The sequence below is a fragment of the Lissotriton vulgaris genome, chromosome 11 (genome assembly GCF_964263255.1).
Source record: "Lissotriton vulgaris chromosome 11, aLisVul1.2, whole genome shotgun sequence".
Taxonomy (NCBI): domain Eukaryota; kingdom Metazoa; phylum Chordata; class Amphibia; order Caudata; family Salamandridae; genus Lissotriton; species Lissotriton vulgaris.
In genome coordinates this window covers 226,723,132-226,743,279 of record NC_141699.1, presented here as the reverse complement: position 1 = coordinate 226,743,279, position 20,148 = coordinate 226,723,132, and the positions used below count along the sequence as shown (strand labels likewise).

The window sequence follows — 20,148 nt, the reverse complement described above, 5'->3', positions numbered from 1 at the left end:
GTGTGAGTTCTCCGCCCCGACAGCGGACTCTCCGCAGTCGTAATCTTACTATTAACTTGTAGTTTGCGAATACAAAAAATAGTAAACTTACCCAATGAGGAAGTTTACCTTTGTGAATCAGGCCTATAGTTTGCTCGACTTTAACCCAGCAGCTACTAGCAACCTGTTTGCTGGCGAATCTGTAGTCTTTCCAGATTCCACACCCGACAGCCCACAGAATAATTCTGCAAACAATCACGATTATTTTTAAACATAATAAATCACGCACACACCAAGTAGGATGAAAAAGAAAAGAAATCCTCTTTATTGTGCTGCTCGTCAGTGTGTGCATCAGGTTAAAAGGCCCGGGAGCCGCTGTTACTGCTGGATCCTGCGGATGGACTGCACCTGGAAGGTCTGTGCATGGGAGCCCCACTCTCGCCAGTGCTTGTACTCTCCCGAGTGACGGTCACATTCCAGGATGTACTGGAAGCCACGGTAGCCGGGATACTGGTAGCACACCCAGCTGCAGGAAGGAAAGCAAAGCCACGCCTCAGTCCAAAATACACAGAACTGGGAAAGCATCAGACAAAGTTAGCTCCTGGCCAAGGATCTGAGCTGCGGTGTAGCCACAGGCCCCAGTTGGTGCATCATGGCCAGTGGGATCGTTTCTAAGCACAACAAACAGACGCCGACTGCACACAGAGGAAGAGTGTGGCAAATTAAACAAAGGACTCTTTGGAAATAAACCAGCATCATCCCTACCAAGTTCCCCAGTTCCATGAGATGTGCTGCTCCAGACCTGGTTTTTTCTCTGAATTCTGGGATTGGTTGGCCTGTTTATTCCATTATAAAACAGGGCTACAAGTTCCAGAATTCAAAGAAGTAAACTGCCTTTGAGTAGTACATCACGCATGGACCTGTGAAACTTGGCAACTATGCAGTATAGTGCCTTGTAAATTAGCTCAGTGAATTTAGGGCTTGATCCTGAGTACGGTGTGGAATCTGCAAATCACAGATTCGAATCTCTGCGTTCCATATTTATAGAGGTCTTTAGCCATGAACTTTAATTCACAACATTAGCAAAGCTTTGAAAGTGACATCACATACTTTTTGAGCCCTACATCCATGACATCACTGTAGAACCCTTCTGACACCCTTCCCCCAGCAGCAGCCTGATATTGTCATTATTCTTGTAGCTGCAATACATGCATGCTGATGTTACTGTTAAAAAATATCTTCTGTGCAATTAATAAACGGATACCTGTACAAAACCTACAAATAATGTCCTTATTATGCTACATAGTCTTGTTGCTAGTTTTTCAAAATGCAGATATTACTTCTGTTAGTCCATGGGTGTCCAACATTGGTCCTGGAAGAAAGGATCCATTCCAGGTTTTCTGTGTAATCTCTGCCTGCTATCCAACCCCATAGGTATGATTATCACGTGCTACTCTAACAAGTAACAACGTGATGGAGGAAATACTGGAATTAATCCCGGGCACTATTCATCTCTTCGGGACTCATTCCATTCCATCATTTTTCACACTAAGGCACAGATAATTGCCACATACAAATCATTCCTGTCCGATCTGATAGTCAGGTCAATGTCTAAATGGCATAGTGTGCCTGAGTGACGTCAGAGATTGAGACTAATTCAAGCATTCTTTCCATCAGCTTGCTGTTTGTTGTAGGAGGTGCCCGAAGTGCGCTAACTATATACCCAGACTTGGGAACCAGGCTTAACTGTGCCTCAGGGCTCAAGCTATACCTCCCTGATGGTAGCTAAGTAGGTGAAACTTGTCTGGGGCAACCTGTGTTCCCTTTTAGAAGGGACCTGGCCTGGCAGTAGGGGCTGTACTGTTCCTATTGGGGCAGACCATTTGCACATGGTAAGTATCTGTCTACAATAGCATAGAGGGTGAAAAAGAGTGGCCTGGAATGTGGCTAAGAGATTAACCCGAGCATTCTGTACATTGCATACCATGTGCTGCTCAGCCTATTCTCACGTATGTTTCCTTGTACCGTGCCTTTTTTTTATATTGATTTATCGAATAAAAGATCTTTGACTGACTGACTTTGACTGGCCTATTCTCACGTGTAAAGAAGCTTAGATAAGATGCATTTAACCTTAGCACATGAGGTGTAGATATCCATATGGGATAAATATACAGCCTACATGGGAAGCAATAGGTGATCGCATATAAAACAGACAACCATAATGCATTTTTTGAGTTCCAAGTTTATATTTTTTTTTTAAATAAATGATTTTTTCTCATTCTACTAGAATTTATTTTGCAAAAGTAAGACGTGCAGTCAGTTTTCTCCCAAATATTGAACCCCAGGTTTAGCCTGGCTTCTGCATGCATTTTCTGTGGAATCAGATTTTCACCGAATCGTCTATGCTTCATTTTGGGTTCTCCGGATTTCTTTTTAGTCTAGAGAACATTCCATAGTTACTTCCGGAGTTCTGGCTTCATTGCCTTGATTAGGTGACGTTCTTTTTTCACAATGATGATGGACTGGTATAAAAATACTGCATCATATACTCACGCGCCAGAATGAACCCGGAAGGAGCCGACCTCATTGTTGCACCAACCCATGGCCTGAAGAGACGGGTAGTCGTCACTCAGCTCTCCCTTCCTTCCCAAGAAGTTCTCACGCTCAAAGATGCTCATCTTGCAGTCGCGGTGGTTCTGCGTGAAAACAGAGGCACGTGACATATTAAAAAAAAGCATATTTGAGCTCCATTTTTCAAATCCTCAGGCACAGTCTTGCGTATTGATGTCAAACACAAAATGTTAAGACATCAGTTCCAAAGTTTTCCTTAGGAAACTGCCAATGGTGCTGCTGTCCTCGGCTGGGGTTGTCATATATATCAAAGCTGTCTAGTCTTGATTCCCCCTCGTGCCTTTTTCTTCCATCACTCTACACTTCCTGTCACTCAGTCTCACTCTTGCAGGATATTTTTCATCCCTACTTTCTCAGTTCTTCCACCTTTCTTTTCTTCCCTCCCTTTTTGAGTTCCTCTCTCTAGCTTTGGGTCAAAGTCTGATGATAATAAATAGGTCCCAGTCCACACAATGAGTGCGTGTTGCTCACTAACTGGCCAAAATAAGCACTGATGAGTGATTTACTTTAATTTGCATTGTTTCTAGAATTTTACCAAAATAAACTTAATTTAAACTTGTTTACAAGGTGATTGTATTTCAGACTACAATTACCGCTCAGTCCGCTCAACCAGACTGAGCGTACATGTGTGTCGCAGTTATTATGTGCCACACTTTAGCTAGATACAGACTTCCAGCCTCTATCCTGTGCATCCCATCTCTGCTCCTCTCTCCGTCTCCCCTCTGTCCCCTCTCCTGCAGCAGACGTGAACCTGCGCTGCCTGAAAATTATGCATTATTTAAGGAAAGCATGCCTTTTAATTCTCCTTTACAGGATGCCCCTTTGTCCCAAAATCAGAGACATGTATTTAAATTTAAGGAAAGTATGGGGACACCGGGACAGTCCTCTAAAAACCGGGACTGTTCGGGGAAATCCGGGACGTCTGGTCACCCTAGGTCCATGGTCATTGGCTGTCTTGACAGCCTCTTCTTGTCTTATTTGACATCAACTGATGATTTACTCTTCACCTAAGCTGTTCATTGGAGCATTACTTACAGCGCAGGCAATTGGTCGGAAAGAGGTCATCCTCTCAACATGGTAGGCATTGCTGCCGCTCCAGGCCTCCCAGCGCGGGTATTCGCCTCTCTCCAGAATGAACTGCTGCCCCTGGAAGCCAGCGTGCTCGTAGCCAACCCACCTGCACAAAGATTCAAAAGACAAGCAAAGAGGTCAAATATAAACCCCAGCGTTGTCAAGCTCTTCAAAGAAGCGCACACACATTAAGATGTCATTGTGTCAGGTATAAGCCGGACAAACTACAAATATACAATGTGAAAGTGTGCCAGCTCCTATAATCGAATTTTGACAGCGACCTTAATAGAAATTTGGTGATCCATAGCTCAAATGATTATATTGTTCACAGCTGCGGCTCCTTCGCAATGGCGGAGGAGCGTCACCCACCGGCTCACACCCAGGAGCTGAAAAATAAAAGGGTATTTTACTATTTTTTAATTTTTCAGCTGCTGGCTCAGCCAGCATGTGTAGGGAAGGGTGGGTGAGGGACTATGTAGCCCCAAAACCAAATGCACAGCTTCGTGCCGCTAGTTTAGCGTGCACCTCTAATTTGAACAACTAATAACTTTTATCCGCAGTATTCCAAATTTTAACCATATTTAAACTCTTGTAAGTCCCACTTTTTTTATCTCCGTATCTTCCAGAGGTCCAACACTCGGGGTATGATGCCAATTTACAGGTTTCTTATATTCAAACTGTGCCCATCCAGGCCTTTTAGTAAGAATACGATTGAAGCAAAAAGTCCATCGCAAGCAGTCTTTAATGTTTCATGTTAAAATACCCAATGCATTTCGGGCTGCCATGTGCCCTTCGTCGGGGGTTACTACAATTAAATCATAACATGAGTGAATTAGTAACAGTTCTTTAACTCCATACACAACGCTGCAACATAATTTCACAATTACATTCTCTTCGTTTTTAAAAAAAAGACATTAACACAAACTGCATTATCTCACTGGGTCTCCCTCTCAGTTGGTAAAATATCCCGTTCCTTTCTTTCATGCTAAGAATGTAAACCAAATTCCCCAACACGCTGTTAGTTTAATAAATTGTTCACAATGCTACTCCCTCCCCTCGAGTTTTTGACCTTCTGTGCTCGTGCCACTACTGGTGTTTCTGTCAGGAAATCCATTTATCATCAAGTCCGTTTACTTCATAAACATGTGCGCAGCTACGTTTATTTCTGGCAGTGTCCCATTTCCAGCTCGAAATCCCTCTTATGCATATTCTAAAGATGCCTGCCATCTAAATCACACACCATTCCACATACCTGCTTGACTGATAAAATAACGTCTCCTTCCCTCGTCATGATTGCTCAAAGCTGTTGGAAAGTGTACCACCCGTTCATTTGAATCAATACACCCCAGCACTCTCCCTTCCCATTGGCCCAGAACATAAAACTTCCTGTTCCTCCCTACTTAGGACGCTAAAAAACTACATTACCCAGAATGCATATCTGCAGTATGAAATACGACTCATCAAGTTTGTTAAAAAATAAATGTCACAGTTTTGATGTATCCTTGAGTTAAGTTGCTGTCAGTACATGTAATTCCTTCGAACCCCATGCGATGAACTTTGATGTTTCTCCGAATGTTTTAGAATCTCCAAGCGCTCTTCTTTTCTTTTCATGAATATGTTCATTCTTCTAATGGGTGCAATCCCTGGGTAGGGCTGTAGTTATGAAAATTATGTGAGATGAGGGAATGCACACCCTGTTTTTAAACCACATTTTCTTTTAACTTCACATTAATCCATCCTTCGGCGTGATTGCGTGCAGATTGGCTGAAAGGCATGCCCTACTGCCACTAGTTACAACAACTGAGAAAGGTGAGGGACTATGTAGCCCCAAAACCAAATGCACAGCTTCGTGCCGCTAGTTTAGCGTGCACCTCTAATTTGAACAACTAATAACTTTTATCCGCAGTATTCCAAATTTTAACCATATTTAAACTCTTGTAAGTCCCACTTTTTTTATCTCCGTATCTTCCAGAGGTCCAACACTCGGGGTATGATGCCAATTTACAGGTTTCTTATATTCAAACTGTGCCCATCCAGGCCTTTTAGTAAGAATACGATTGAAGCAAAAAGTCCATCGCAAGCAGTCTTTAATGTTTCATGTTAAAATACCCAATGCATTTCGGGCTGCCATGTGCCCTTCGTCGGGGGTTACTACAATTAAATCATAACATGAGTGAATTAGTAACAGTTCTTTAACTCCATATAAGAAACCTGTAAATTGGCATCATACCCCGAGTGTTGGACCTCTGGAAGATACGGAGATAAAAAAAGTGGGACTTACAAGAGTTTAAATATGGTTAAAATTTGGAATACTGCGGATAAAAGTTATTAGTTGTTCAAATTAGAGGTGCACGCTAAACTAGCGGCACGAAGCTGTGCATTTGGTTTTGGGGCTACATAGTCCCTCACCTTTCTCAGTTGTTGTAACTAGTGGCAGTAGGGCATGCCTTTCAGCCAATCTGCACGCAATCACGCCGAAGGATGGATTAATGTGAAGTTAAAAGAAAATGTGGTTTAAAAACAGGGTGTGCATTCCCTCATCTCACATAATTTTCATAACTACAGCCCTACCCAGGGATTGCACCCATTAGAAGAATGAACATATTCATGAAAAGAAAAGAAGAGCGCTTGGAGATTCTAAAACATTCGGAGAAACATCAAAGTTCATCGCATGAGGTTCGAAGGAATTACATGTACTGACAGCAACTTAACTCAAGGATACATCAAAACTGTGACATTTATTTTTTAACAAACTTGATGAGTCGTATTTCATACTGCAGATATGCATTCTGGGTAATGTAGTTTTTTAGCGTCCTAAGTAGGGAGGAACAGGAAGTTTTATGTTCTGGGCCAATGGGAAGGGAGAGTGCTGGGGTGTATTGATTCAAATGAACGGGTGGTACACTTTCCAACAGCTTTGAGCAATCATGACGAGGGAAGGAGACGTTATTTTATCAGTCAAGCAGGTATGTGGAATGGTGTGTGATTTAGATGGCAGGCATCTTTAGAATATGCATAAGAGGGATTTCGAGCTGGAAATGGGACACTGCCAGAAATAAACGTAGCTGCGCACATGTTTATGAAGTAAACGGACTTGATGATAAATGGATTTCCTGACAGAAACACCAGTAGTGGCACGAGCACAGAAGGTCAAAAACTCGAGGGGAGGGAGTAGCATTGTGAACAATTTATTAAACTAACAGCGTGTTGGGGAATTTGGTTTACATTCTTAGCATGAAAGAAAGGAACGGGATATTTTACCAACTGAGAGGGAGACCCAGTGAGATAATGCAGTTTGTGTTAATGCCTTTTTTTTAAAAACGAAGAGAATGTAATTGTGAAATTATGTTGCAGCGTTGTGTATGGAGTTAAAGAACTGTTACTAATTCACTCATGTTATGATTTAATTGTAGTAACCCCCGACGAAGGGCACATGGCAGCCCGAAATGCATTGGGTATTTTAACATGAAACATTAAAGACTGCTTGCGATGGACTTTTTGCTTCAATCGTATTCTTACTAAAAGGCCTGGATGGGCACAGTTTGAATATAAGAAACCTGTAAATTGGCATCATACCCCGAGTGTTGGACCTCTGGAAGATACGGAGATAAAAAAAGTGGGACTTACAAGAGTTTAAATATGGTTAAAATTTGGAATACTGCGGATAAAAGTTATTAGTTGTTCAAATTAGAGGTGCACGCTAAACTAGCGGCACGAAGCTGTGCATTTGGTTTTGGGGCTACATAGTCCCTCACCTTTCTCAGTTGTTGTAACTAGTGGCAGTAGGGCATGCCTTTCAGCCAATCTGCACGCAATCACGCCGAAGGATGGATTAATGTGAAGTTAAAAGAAAATGTGGTTTAAAAACAGGGTGTGCATTCCCTCATCTCACATAATTTTTAGGGAAGGGTGGGGCCAGGCCATGGGAGGGGGGAGGAAGAGGGGTAGATGTGCATTTATAAGTGTGCATGTCAGTTTGGCTGGTTGTCTTAGGCCGATCAAACTGACATGCGCACATAGGTTTCTCCAACCCAGTTGTATTGCTCAACCAGGTTGGAGAAACAGCACAGACTCCCTATGCCTGAGTGAGTGTTAATCCAGCCCGCGCAGGCTAATCTCCATACCAATCCCCATGCTGCTTTCATTGTTTGAGAGCAGCGCAGGGATTGGATCGGGAGTTGTGATGCTGTCCCAGGGCAACAGAGAAGCACAAGGGGGCAGGCAGCACCAGGTAAGTGTTTACAAAAAATAATTGTTATTAATGCCCCCATAGCACGCTCATCAACCCCCTCTCCCCCATGACGCCCCTCCATCCGCATCGCAGGTTTTTACCTCTGTCGGCCGCCACGGATTGTTCACTGAGATTACAAGCACACTCGTGGACAGGAAGTGTCTCTCCTGGTACTGATAGATGACAGCTTTAATAATGCTAGATTGTGCGACAGGTTTGTGTTGTGGACTATACCTGTTATGCCAGGTTTCCTTTACTTCAGCCTGGTTATCAGGTGGAATACGGGTACTGGGTGATTCCACATGGTGACACTTGAGTTGAGATATGGGACCATTAAGCTGTTTTTGTACTGGCTGGAGGTGCATGCCAATAAAATGCTTATTATAACAAGTGCATGATTACTTCGTGTCAGTTTGCACAGACACTTTCGTGATACAGATTCTATAACAAGAGAGCTATTTATCAATGCCTTGAGCATTTATTATTTTGTTTGTTTAGCTTGTAGTGAAACATTTACCTTAAATTGAGTGGCAGTGAAAAAGAGAATAGTGTAGTGTCAGCCAACACCAAATATCACCTTATGTGCCACCTCTAAAGGGACCATGTTTGGACTGTTTAGTACAGATAAGTGGATGTACATTCTAGTCTCAGTACTAAGTTAACTCACAAAAAGTTGTCTTTGATAATCATACTCCAAACAGAATGCAGGAGGTCATTAGGATGACAGAAGGTCCGCCACCGCCAGGCGTTCGGTGGCGGGCCCTCCACCATCTTATTGCCAATTTCTCCCCACCCATTACGATGGCGGGAGGAATCGTTCCACAGACGTGGGGGGCGCAAAGACCGCCCACCACGCTTCAGCCACAGGCAATCGTTAGGATTGCCTGGCGGAGCGGACAGGACCGGGGAAATGGTGGGGGTGCTTAGCAGGCACTGTCCACCAGATGACAATGCTGGCGTCAGCCATAATTTCCATGGCTGTAGGCTGGCAGGGATTGGGTTTGGGGGCCCGATGCAGGCCCCCAATGTCTTGTGGGGAGGTGTTGCTGCACTGGGGAGGTACCCATGGTCCCCCCTGCATTTCCCTGCACTGCGTGGAAGACACCACATGGTGCCTGCCACGTAGTGCTGGGAAATGCAAAGCATTACATTTTGACATTGTGTACGGTGCTGCACCAGCAGCACCGTCCGCAATGTTAAATACCCTAGATGTGCCCGTCATACTGGTGGGCACATCGTGATTGCAGTGGTAGGACTGCCGCATGTCCCAAACACCGCAATGATGGCGGGCGGACTCATGTCATACTGCCATCATGATGAGCCCCTAAGTAAATTAAGATGAGAGAGGATGCGGAAGGGATGGACAGAATATTGGTACAGTGGCTTTTTCAGCAATATTTAGTTAATTTCGTGCTTTGTAGACAGATGTCTTTGACCACAAGATCCTGATTCACATATTCAACATAGTGGCAGAATTACATTTGGAGCTAGAACTACAGGTGGTTGGGTATTACATAGTATTAAGTTTGGCACTGGAATGCACAATTTGGACACCCAGATGAAGGGCTGATGAATGGCTTTTGGGGATGAGGGAACACCCACATAGCCAGAATGTAGTTTGCACTTCCAAACATCTTCAATTTTTTTTTCAATCCTTTATGCATGAATTAAACTGTTCCCAAAACGTTATATAAGGTGTACTCGAATGATGGTGGTGGGGGTCCTCCTAAAAACCGTACTAAAACAGTAGTTTACTTGGGGAAAAAACATATGTGAAATATGTGCAAATGCACATTTCCAATAACATTAAGTCTGTGGAACTGTTCACCTCTCCAAAATGTAGATGTATTTATTAGTTTGCGCATCAGCACCATCTGTAACCTTCAACAATCTACTACTATGTGATACTTTTTTAGAAATCTTTGTACCAGCATTCTTTAGTACCAAATAGTAAGAGGATAATAATGTTCATTGAAGCTGATGGTATATTTCATTGGGCCATCGCAATTGAAGCATCTATCTTACAACAGAATTGTGAAGGGTCAGAAAGGCCTTTCTTCTGGAAAATAATTAAATAGGGTGGTATGTGGAGCGAGGTGCAGTGATTGCCAAGAAACAGTAGACACTATTAAAATAATCCAAAGGCAAAGTTTCATATACCTGGTATTTTGATGGTCAGTCTACCTACCCCGTGCAATGCTACGACCTGCAGCGATTTGGTATTTAACAAAAAGTAGTGAAAAGAGTATTTGGGAGGACTTCAGAGTCAAAGATGCACTAAAGAAAGGGCTTCTACGAGGTGGAAGAACCGAAACACTGGGGGAAGAGGTACTTACAAGGTGACATATATATATACATAATGTATTGGCATGAAAGTGTTCGGTAAGAGTTGGGTGGACGAGAAGGAGATAGGACCAGTGAAGTGGAGATGTATAGGTTATTTCAGCAATACGTCATTTTATGAAAAGTTTCTTATTGAAAATGAATAATGACATAAACGTAGGTGTATGAATTCACACTCAGCAAAGATGACAAATTCACTCAAAAAATGTACTCGGGCAGTACTCACGCGCCACTCTCAATCTTGAAGGAGCGGACGGTTTCAAATCCAGAGTCCATAATATTGGAGCACTCAGCAGTGAACTCGTGCCTGCGGCCCTGGAAGCATTCTTCATCCCAAACAACGATCTAGAGGAAATGTTGCGTTGTATAATGTGGTCATTGATACACAAATGTAGGAAGAAGCCATTGCAATACAAATGCCTTGTTCAATAGAAGTATTTTAAATATACTGCTGGTAATGAATTCAAACTGTTTCAGGCAAGGCTATTCTTTAATTGAATTCCCTTTATTTCTAGACTTCTAAAACCACATATCAATACTTCGTGCACTTGTGGGTTTGATGTTCTAAAAATCTGAGCACTAGGAGCCAGATTCACAAAATCTACTATAAATAAATTTCCTTAAGTTTCCTTCTATGTCTGAAGCAGATTTACTTTGTGTGGAGCTCACAGCGGTTTTCAGGAGTTCTTGTAAAAAGTTCCATTTGTTGGAGTTTTCTCAATAGTACTCATGAAAATCCTTTTTGCGAGTTCCATTTCAGCATTGCTAACTTTTCTCTCTGTGAGGAGAATATTTTCCCCAGAGAGAACTTACTTTCCTAACACCCCAGAAAATGTTGTAGACATTTTCATTCTGTAAACAAAATAACTCTTGTCCTTGGCAGGAGTAATCTCATGCTGCTTCAGACTTGTCAACTTGAGAAAACCCTTTCATAGTGTGAGAGGAAGGGTGGGGTCTGTTGAGGGGCCAGAGCCTCAGACCAGCTGTGGAGGCCCCCCCCACTTATGGAGGGCCCATGAAGAGTGGGCACAGCTCTGTGCCAGCACAGTTCAAAAGTCACACCTATCTCCCCAGACCCTTGAACATTAAAGAAAATACATTTTTCGAAGGCTGCCATCAATGTCCTAGGGAGTTTGCAAAGCCCCTTAATGGACATTGGCTGAAAGAATCCTCCTTTTTACACGCTCGAAACTCAGTCTCAGTATGGCTTTCCACCTCATGTTGTCTCCAAACATGTGATATCAGCGCCCGACCAGGTAACCGTGTGAAGGGAGCTGATATTGGGTGGCACACAGTGGGACCTTGTGAGTAGGCAAGTCAGCTGCTTCCAGGATAGGAACAACAACATTTGTGAATAATCATCATAAACTCACACATTTATAGGTGCGCATTAACTTTCCAGGGCATCCTGCTGCCCTAGATCGCCCACCTTCTGCCCCTGGGAAAAGATTTACTCACACAAAAATCTCACAATAACAACGTGTAGATAACCTTTTTTTCTGAGAAGAAAGCCACGTGTTTTTACTCAGAAAAGTGGCTTTACAAAAGTAAAATGCCATTGCCACATCTAAATCAAAAATAAACATGCAAATCACTTTTGAACCAGGCCTAGGTTTGTAGTGGGGTCTAATGTTTTTGTTCTTCACTTAAGACATCTAAAAAAGTACACTAAGCAAGAATGAAAACCAAAGTCCGTCATTCCCATCTTTGTTTCACACATCAGGCCAAGCTGAGAAGATGGCCAGAGATACTTCTAGACGGAGTAATTGCGGCAACAAAGTAACATAAGAGTTTATCTAAATAGGAGATAATTAGCCGTTTTTTGGCAGTTGAATGCCTGTATATTTCAGTATGAATCTCAATTTTTTTTTTATATGTTCCACATCAACGAGTATTTCTATTTCCTATAATGCTTTCCAATTGGAACTGTAACTGGAATATTTTCATTGATTTAAAATAAAAACATAACATAACCTGTATTTGTAAAGCGCACGTACACCCAAGGGTATCTTGGTGCTAAATAACAGATGTTTATTGTTACAGGAACTCAATTGTACTCATTTTATGGTCCTCAGAAGGATGAAATGCTAAGTGGACCCGCTAGGATTTGATCCTGTGGCCAGGAGGTCCAACACAGGCCCCTACAGTGGACACATTAGTCCACTCAGACACCCGACCATAATATAGTGTCCTTCATCCCATATGTGAATGGAACTAATGTTGATTTTGTCTTGCTATGGATGTTAGCAATGGGTGTTAGGAAATTATGGAGTTGGGGATATTTCATATTTTGTTGCAGATAAGGAAAAATAACTACTTTTCTGGAGGTACAATAAAAAATGTTCAGATTTGAATGACCTTGAAATACAATGTTGGGTTTAGTGTAGGACATTTTAAGATATGCCTTTCAACGCCATATTTTTTAAGTGGTTTGACTATAATGTGTAACTAAACAGTTAAGGCACCTGACAATATTATATTTATTGTATACCCAAGATGATTTTGGCAAAAGAGAGTCTATGTGGATCTTTTCTTCGCGATTGAAAATACTGCACATTTTCCATCCTAGCCCTGTCCTCTTCCATGAGAAAAATTCTGGGGGACAATTGCATGTAGCATGTAGTCGATTTTCAGGCATTACAATTAGTCTCTCTTATGACACAGCATTTCGATACTTCGATGTCTATTTTTTCTAATCATGTACAATTGCCATTTGTTTGGGCTATGCTCGAGCAGATCAGTTTTCAGCTGACATGTTTGGCTTAGAGATAATAATGGCCGTATTGGGACATTTATCATGTCAACCGTAAATGTATCAGGAGCCATACAATACAGGGGAAAATGCCTGGTAAGAGTTGATCTCATCCTAGGATGGACCCAAAAGTAATTGTTATATTTATCCGGATCAATATTTGCTTCCACAGGAACTTGAATTCGGTATTAATCACATCTGGAACTCCTGTTAACAATCTTAACATCGTGTGTAAATTGCGTTAGGAATGCTCCGTAAACAACTCTTTCAGAATCACATGCCGAATTTGAATGAACCTTATAAGTATGGAAATTCAGTGTAGTGGTGTCACCTAGTTTTTATGCTAATGTATTTGACTAACATAAATTGCACAAATGTTGATGCAATTTTGCTTCAACATTTGCACCAATATTTGGACCGACCAACTGTGGCAAAAAATTATTTATGCACTGGTCAGTAGGTGTTAGTGATGTTTTTGATATTTTTACGTTGAGCAAATGTTGATAAAAAATTGCATAGGGACCAGTGCAATCCATATAATTTGGAAAGGGCAGTGCATAAATTGCAATAGCGAAATCAGTGTAATGTGACTCAAGGACTCAGTAGTGTTAATACTATTCAAGAGATTAATCTTTAAACAAATCTCATATTTGTGATTGACAATATGCACTTTCCGGTAATATTGAGGTCATTTCAAACACTTAATGCCTTACCTTCCAGTGGCCAGCAAACTTGGTACAATGTTGCGTCATGTCGGCTCTTCACTGAAACAAAGATACATCAAAATATAGTTGAACATCATTGCACTTTTTACTTTGCTCAATAATAACCGATCCGGTATAACCATATACATTTTTTCAGCATAACAACATTTTAATATTATAGGGATAATTATTGATAAAGAAAGATGCTGGTGGGGTTACATACATTTTGACATATTCCAATCAGTATTTGTTCGGTCTATTTTGCGTTGGGGCGGTGCTTTGACACATTTTTGCACAATATTATTTATGGTGCATGATTTATTAGTGGTGATTTGCAAAGTTTAACAGCTAATCCTTGGGAGTGCAGTTCTGTATGCCAACCTTTGACATTCTAGGTGTTCATTTCGAATAAGGAGTCCCCATTCTGAATAATATTCTTAATAATATTGAATTGAAAACCTAACTTCAGACTCTTTACAAAACGTTGGGCCTGATTTAGAGTTTGGCAGATAGGTTACTCTGTCACAAACATTACAGATATCCCTTCCGCCTTATTACCAGTTCATTATATCCAAAGATACCTCTAAAATGGCTGACCGGATATCCGTCATGTTGGTGATGGCGTAACCTGTCTGCCAACTTTTAAGACGGGCCCTAAAAGCCTACAAAGTCGAAGCTAAGTGGCATCTCAGGAGTATGATCACTCAAACTGTACCAGCGCAAATTATATACAGACTATTTATGCATCATATATAGTATGTGGCAAAAACAGGGTGACACATTCCCCCAGCATCATACCATGGAGAAGTGTGGCTCAGGGGTTAGAGGCGGCAGACCCGGAAGCTGAGATCGGCCCTGGACCAGGGTTCAATTCCCCGCCTCGGCGGGTCTTGGGCTCAAAAATTCCACGGACTTGATAATTCTCGCTCCGGTGCCTTCTCGACTCACGGGTTCACACTCTGCGACTCTGGGCAATAGCTTGCTTAATCTCCACAACGGCCCCTCGCGGCGGGATGCCTGGATTTCACCTTGTGGATACCCTGCCTGGGGTTATCTCACAGGGGAATACCAGGACGGGTTCTCTAAGCAAGCGCCGGGAAACCCACTGCGGGTAGCTGTGCTATATAAGCTCAACTACATTTACATTTACATACCGCATCATACTGCTGAGACATACATTTTGCCTAACTCAGTGCAGTTTATGCAGTCTGTTCCCATAATGTTCATTTGTAATGGTTTTGATTTTATGTCTGGCATGACAGTACAGTTGTCTCAGACCTTCTGTGATTAGTTGAAAAAGTACTGCTAAGAGAGGGGTTTAGGCTCTCCCCACTTAATGGTTTCCTTGATATAGCATTTCATTTGGCAAAGGGTGTGTGCTGTCACTGGAAAAGAGTGCTGGTATTGCACCTTTTGCCTTGTGGGAAAGTTTATGCTCAATGCAGTAGGTCTGGGTTTGTAATAATAGCATGACAATGATCAAAGCTATATGCCTGATCTGTTTATTATGAAAGGTTACAATAAAAGCAGATGGTCTGCCATGTTTATTGAAAAAATATATATAAATGTCAATTGTGATTTACGGGAGGATTGTTATTACTCTGTATTAAAGCCTGCAGAGAGCTATTTAGTTACATGGAATCTCACAGATTACTACAGCAATGGTTTTGTTGTTGGTCACCCCTCTGAAAATAACAGGAAGTGAAGATTTTAACAGTTATAATCCCTGTTAGACCCACTCAGAGGCAATTGTATATTTTTAGACAAATGCAAAATTGTACACATTTCAAATTTTATGAATATAGACTTTATGGTTCCTTTGAGGGAGAGCTTCTGCTCTATACAGTAGGCGTAATGTGGTTATTGAGAAAAGCCATGATGAAGGCAATAGGCTTGATTGGTCCTTCAGGAAAAGTTATGTTAGATTCCATTGGTTTGTTCTGTTTATTTTGAAAAGGTATGACAAAGGCAGTGGTCCTGGCTTACTTATTGTGAAAAGCATGTGTTATGGACTGCAAGCTCTTAAGGATGTATTTTATTACACTGCACTAAAGCATACAGGCAAGGATTCTGTTACATGGATGTACATATTAATGTAGTAGGCAATGGTTTTGGTGTTGATCACCCACGCTAACCAAGTTTTGTTCTATGATAATCCTAATTAGGACCTTTTACAAGGGATTTTATATTGTTTTGGCAATTGTAACTTTGTACAAATTTGTAATTCCATTACATGATTCCTGGTGGTGGCCTGGTGGGAAAGCTTATGCTCAAAACAATAGATGTGAGTTGATTATAGTGAGACCCCAATGATAAAGGATATAAGGGAAAGTTATTTCAAATGCCATGAGCCTGATCTATTTATTATGATGATGACATTGGGCCTAATGTATTTATTATGTAACACATAGTTAACACAAATAGACCTTTAAGGTTGGATTTTTATTTTACCTTGTTAAAACCTGCAGACTTATTTTGTTACATGACGTCCCACAGATTACGTTTGGAGGCAAAGACTTTGGTATTGATAATGTCCTTTAACCTCTTCGCTGCGGCGGCTATTCCGCCGCAGGGCTAAGGGGGCGGGGGGGGGCCGCGCGGCACGCCCATACTGGTGACGCAACCGCTCCGTCATCAGCCACGGTTGAGCTGTGCTGATGACGGAGCGGTTCCGTCATGGCCCCGTCCGCTCAATAGAACGTGCCACGCAGGCGCGAAATATGCACCGCGCAGGCGCGTCGGGCGGGCTATGACGGAACCGCTCCGTCATCAGCACAGCGCTACGGCGGCTAATGACCGAGCGGTTCCGTCATCAGCACGGAAAGAGTTAAGAAATCTTCGTGAGTCAGCTCTCTCCTACCAGTGGTCTGTGTGAGTGTCCTTTACATTCTGCTTCCATCCATGGGCAGCATTCATCATTAGCCAATGGGTCAGTTAACTTTAGCCATTTGCTCTCTTGCACTGTGAATGATGGGATTTGTCTCATCACATGTACATACCTGCCTGCATTCCTCAGTGCCATGTCTGGTCGACAAGTCCTTTAGTTTTCCAGTTTCTCCCTTTAATGGTCCCCTTTCAGTTCTTTCCTCCTTTCCTTTTTATTTTCATTTTATAGAGTATACTGCAGCTTCTAGACAGTGCTAACGAGTCACTTGCTTGTTGCTCATTTTGTCTGCAGTACTTCACACACTGCATGGCCACTGCCACTAAACTAGCCATTACGGAATGGTATTGACCACAATGTGTCTTTGTTTTACCATTCCAAGATAGCCAACACATTGGTTTTACATGGGGTAGCTGTGTTCGAAGTTTAAAACAATGATTCACTATGTGAACCACCATTGTAAGATGGCTACTCTCTGCTGTGTTTAGTTTTATTCATTATTGCAAGCATGTGTTAACCATGTTTAAAGAATAAACGAATGCCGTAGCGATTGCAGGTACAAAACGTGCATTCTCTCTGATTAGATTTTAGAAACCTGGTGCCATGAATAAGAGTTAAGCGTTTTTTCCTTGTTTTTCAGTATAATACAGATCTGCCTCTTTTGACAAATGTATAAAATGAAAGAGCAGCAATCTGCTTCCTGTGCAGTATGTAACGATTTTCCTCCCCTGCATTGCATATACCCTCAAATGATGATTAAGACACTGCAGAGCGCAGTAAAATGAACAAGCCAAGCAGACATATGCCTGAAACCGGGATTGTCACAACATCAAATGAAACAGGCAAACTTGGACACTTTAATAATAGCTGCACATCTGCGTGTGTTTCTCAGACATTATATTAGAATCAACAAAAACAGAGCGCACTTGGTTTATAGAGTACTTAACCAGAATTTAAATATTAAACTGATAAGAGCAGATACAACCAGAATTGAAATAAATAGGTATTCGATGGTAGGTTCACTTTGGGATGTAAAAACCTTCTCAGTCCAAAGATTCCACAAAAAAAGAGGAATTTACCGCTGTAAATATCGACTCCCCAGATTCATATATTCAAGTTGGCACATTCTTAACGCCATTTTTAGATGTGAACCTACATTTAAAACTAAAAACGGATCCTTATAAGCTAGTCAGATAGTCACAAAAGGATACCTAACATAAATAAATAGAAGACGCCCAAACATTGTGGGGTGATAGAAGAAGGGATTTTTCCACAGGGAAAACTTTTTTGCCTTTGAAGAAAATAAAATGGGGCTCACCCTCCCCAATGCGTAATTGAACCCTGTGTTGAATTCTGTCTTAGGAAAAGAGCAAAGTAGTATGTCTGAAATGCTGTGACTGGCACAAATTTTCAGACATGTCCTACTGCTGGGTTATGTGACTAGAGAAGAATTGTAAATCTGCACCATGCACAGGAGTACTTTTACAGGGGGGTGGACGTTTTATCCATTAGTGAATCGGGCACAGGATGTGCAAGGGTTTCTCCTCACAGCTCTTTTACTAAAATAAATGTCTTAGAGCTGCCTATAGACACATTTCTATTCCTTTCCCCAATATGTCTATAGTAACAGTAGATCTTTATTTTGTAATTGCGTTTTAATAAAGTTATCTGCCAAAAGAGGTTGGAAACCTTCTTAACACAGGTGAGAGTGCCCAGCCTGTTCTGCTGTGTTTCACTCCAACTTATTTTGTGTGTCCTAAATTCAATAATCTTGCTAAACATATTATAAAAATTATTAATATTATTATTGATAGTGAAGGACACGAGTGTCTATATATATATATATATATAATATATATATATATATATATATATATATTCATGTGATCAAGCTCCTTTCAGGGAGTGAAACGCGTTATGGGGGACATTAGTCTCAAGAACAATGAACTAAAACTTTAAAACTGCTTGCAGAACTTTGTGCAGTGGCCCGTTATTGAATCTGCATTTTGGGGAAGAGGTCCGCACCTGTTCGGTTCCGCCTTGTAATTGGCGGTCAGGAGCTGCATTTTTGAGATATATATATATATATATAGACATAGAAAGATATACTGAAAAACGAATGTATATATATATAATATATAAATATACATTCGTTTTTCAGTATATCTTTCACGGATCTTTTCACCCCCAAATCCAATACTGTACAACTCTTTCCTGCTTGAACCCTGCACAAGCTGGGTCTCTGGCAGAGAGGTCAATGTAAGATCTGGGACGCGACTTCCTTGTACATCAAGGGACAGTACATGCACCTCTGAGCAATGTGCAGTCAAGGTTGGATCAAGTGCCCCCATTTACACAAATAATTCACTTTACAGTAGAACACCATTGCTTCTGTTTCTATTCTAATGGCCGTGAACACAGTTTACGTTTTGCTTTTTTTGTGGCACAAGGAACCACATTTTCAGAACTTCTCTTACTTTAGTACTTTTTCAAAAAACTTTATAGAAATTAAATTGTATTGAAGGAGCCCTTCTTAAAATTCAGTTTTAAGGATCTTAAAAAGATAACAGAGGCTACCAACATAGAGTTAAAAACGTTTTAAAAATTATGTTTTTTACCCCCGATAAAAGTACGGCTCTTACCTCGAGAAAGACCAGCCAAAAGTCCTGTGGATGGAACGTGCCCTGTGCCCTGCCCTGCTGGGTTTTTATAGCCTCCAGGCAGAGAGGCAGCTACCGAAAGCCCTGGCTCAGCACACGAGCGCAGGCCTCGTTCACCAGTTTTGTTTTAGAACAATGAGGGTGATCTATAGAGCTGAGGGTAACGCATAGAAATGCAAGCACATCAGCTTCAAAGTGACGTGTCATGCATTCTGCCTCATTTTTTTGACGCGTTTGTGTTTTTAAACTTAAGGCCAAACTTTAGGTATGCGATTATCTGAGAATAAAGGGAACATCTGTTTTTCAAAGGCAATACAAATTCCTGGCACTCTTTACAGTAGTGGTGTTGGAACAGCTTTCAAAATGGGTGTGCTGCAATCGATGTTACACCACTGAAATCATAGGGATTGATAAAAATCCAAGTGTCACACAAAATACAAGTGTAGAAGGTGTATTCAGCAGGAGACTGATGAGAGGGTAGTACGTAAATGATGGTGCATTTTGGAGCACCCTGTTGCAAATGTTTTACTAAATCATGGTAAAGTAGCAAACTGTCATTAACAGGCAGCACATTTTTCATTGAAATTTCCACTGAATTTGCACTGGAATGCAGTTTTACTCATAAAACTATCTAGTGCACAAATGATAATGAGTGGAAATCGAGTTTCACAGAATATGTATTATTTATACATCACCAAGGACAATTTCTTGATTTATGTTGGTCCTATTAAAATCTGGGCTTCTGAGACACCTCAGAGTTGCACAAATAAATGTGCCTCCTTTGTGCTTTGCTATTGCATTGCAAGTGCTTGTTTGTAAAAGCATCCATGTGGCGCTTTCACTTTAATATCAGCCACGCCCCTTTCCTTAGATGAGCCATGTCTAAAGAACGG

At 41.4% G+C, this 20,148-nt stretch overlaps 1 protein-coding gene across 1 annotated transcript; it reads right to left on the bottom strand.

The window, feature by feature from the left end:
• Positions 1-276: 276 nt before the first annotated feature.
• Positions 277-19,274, bottom strand: CRYBA4 (crystallin beta A4). Its single transcript, XM_086944731.1, has 6 exons — positions 19,238-19,274; positions 13,721-13,771; positions 10,482-10,600; positions 3,646-3,787; positions 2,533-2,675; positions 277-505 (listed from the first exon to the last, which is right to left on the bottom strand). Exons 2-6 carry the CDS (start codon positions 13,757-13,759, stop codon positions 358-360), a joined length of 591 nt encoding a protein of 196 aa, XP_086800857.1. The 5' UTR covers positions 13,760-13,771; positions 19,238-19,274; the 3' UTR covers positions 277-357.
• Positions 19,275-20,148: the final 874 nt, after the last annotated feature.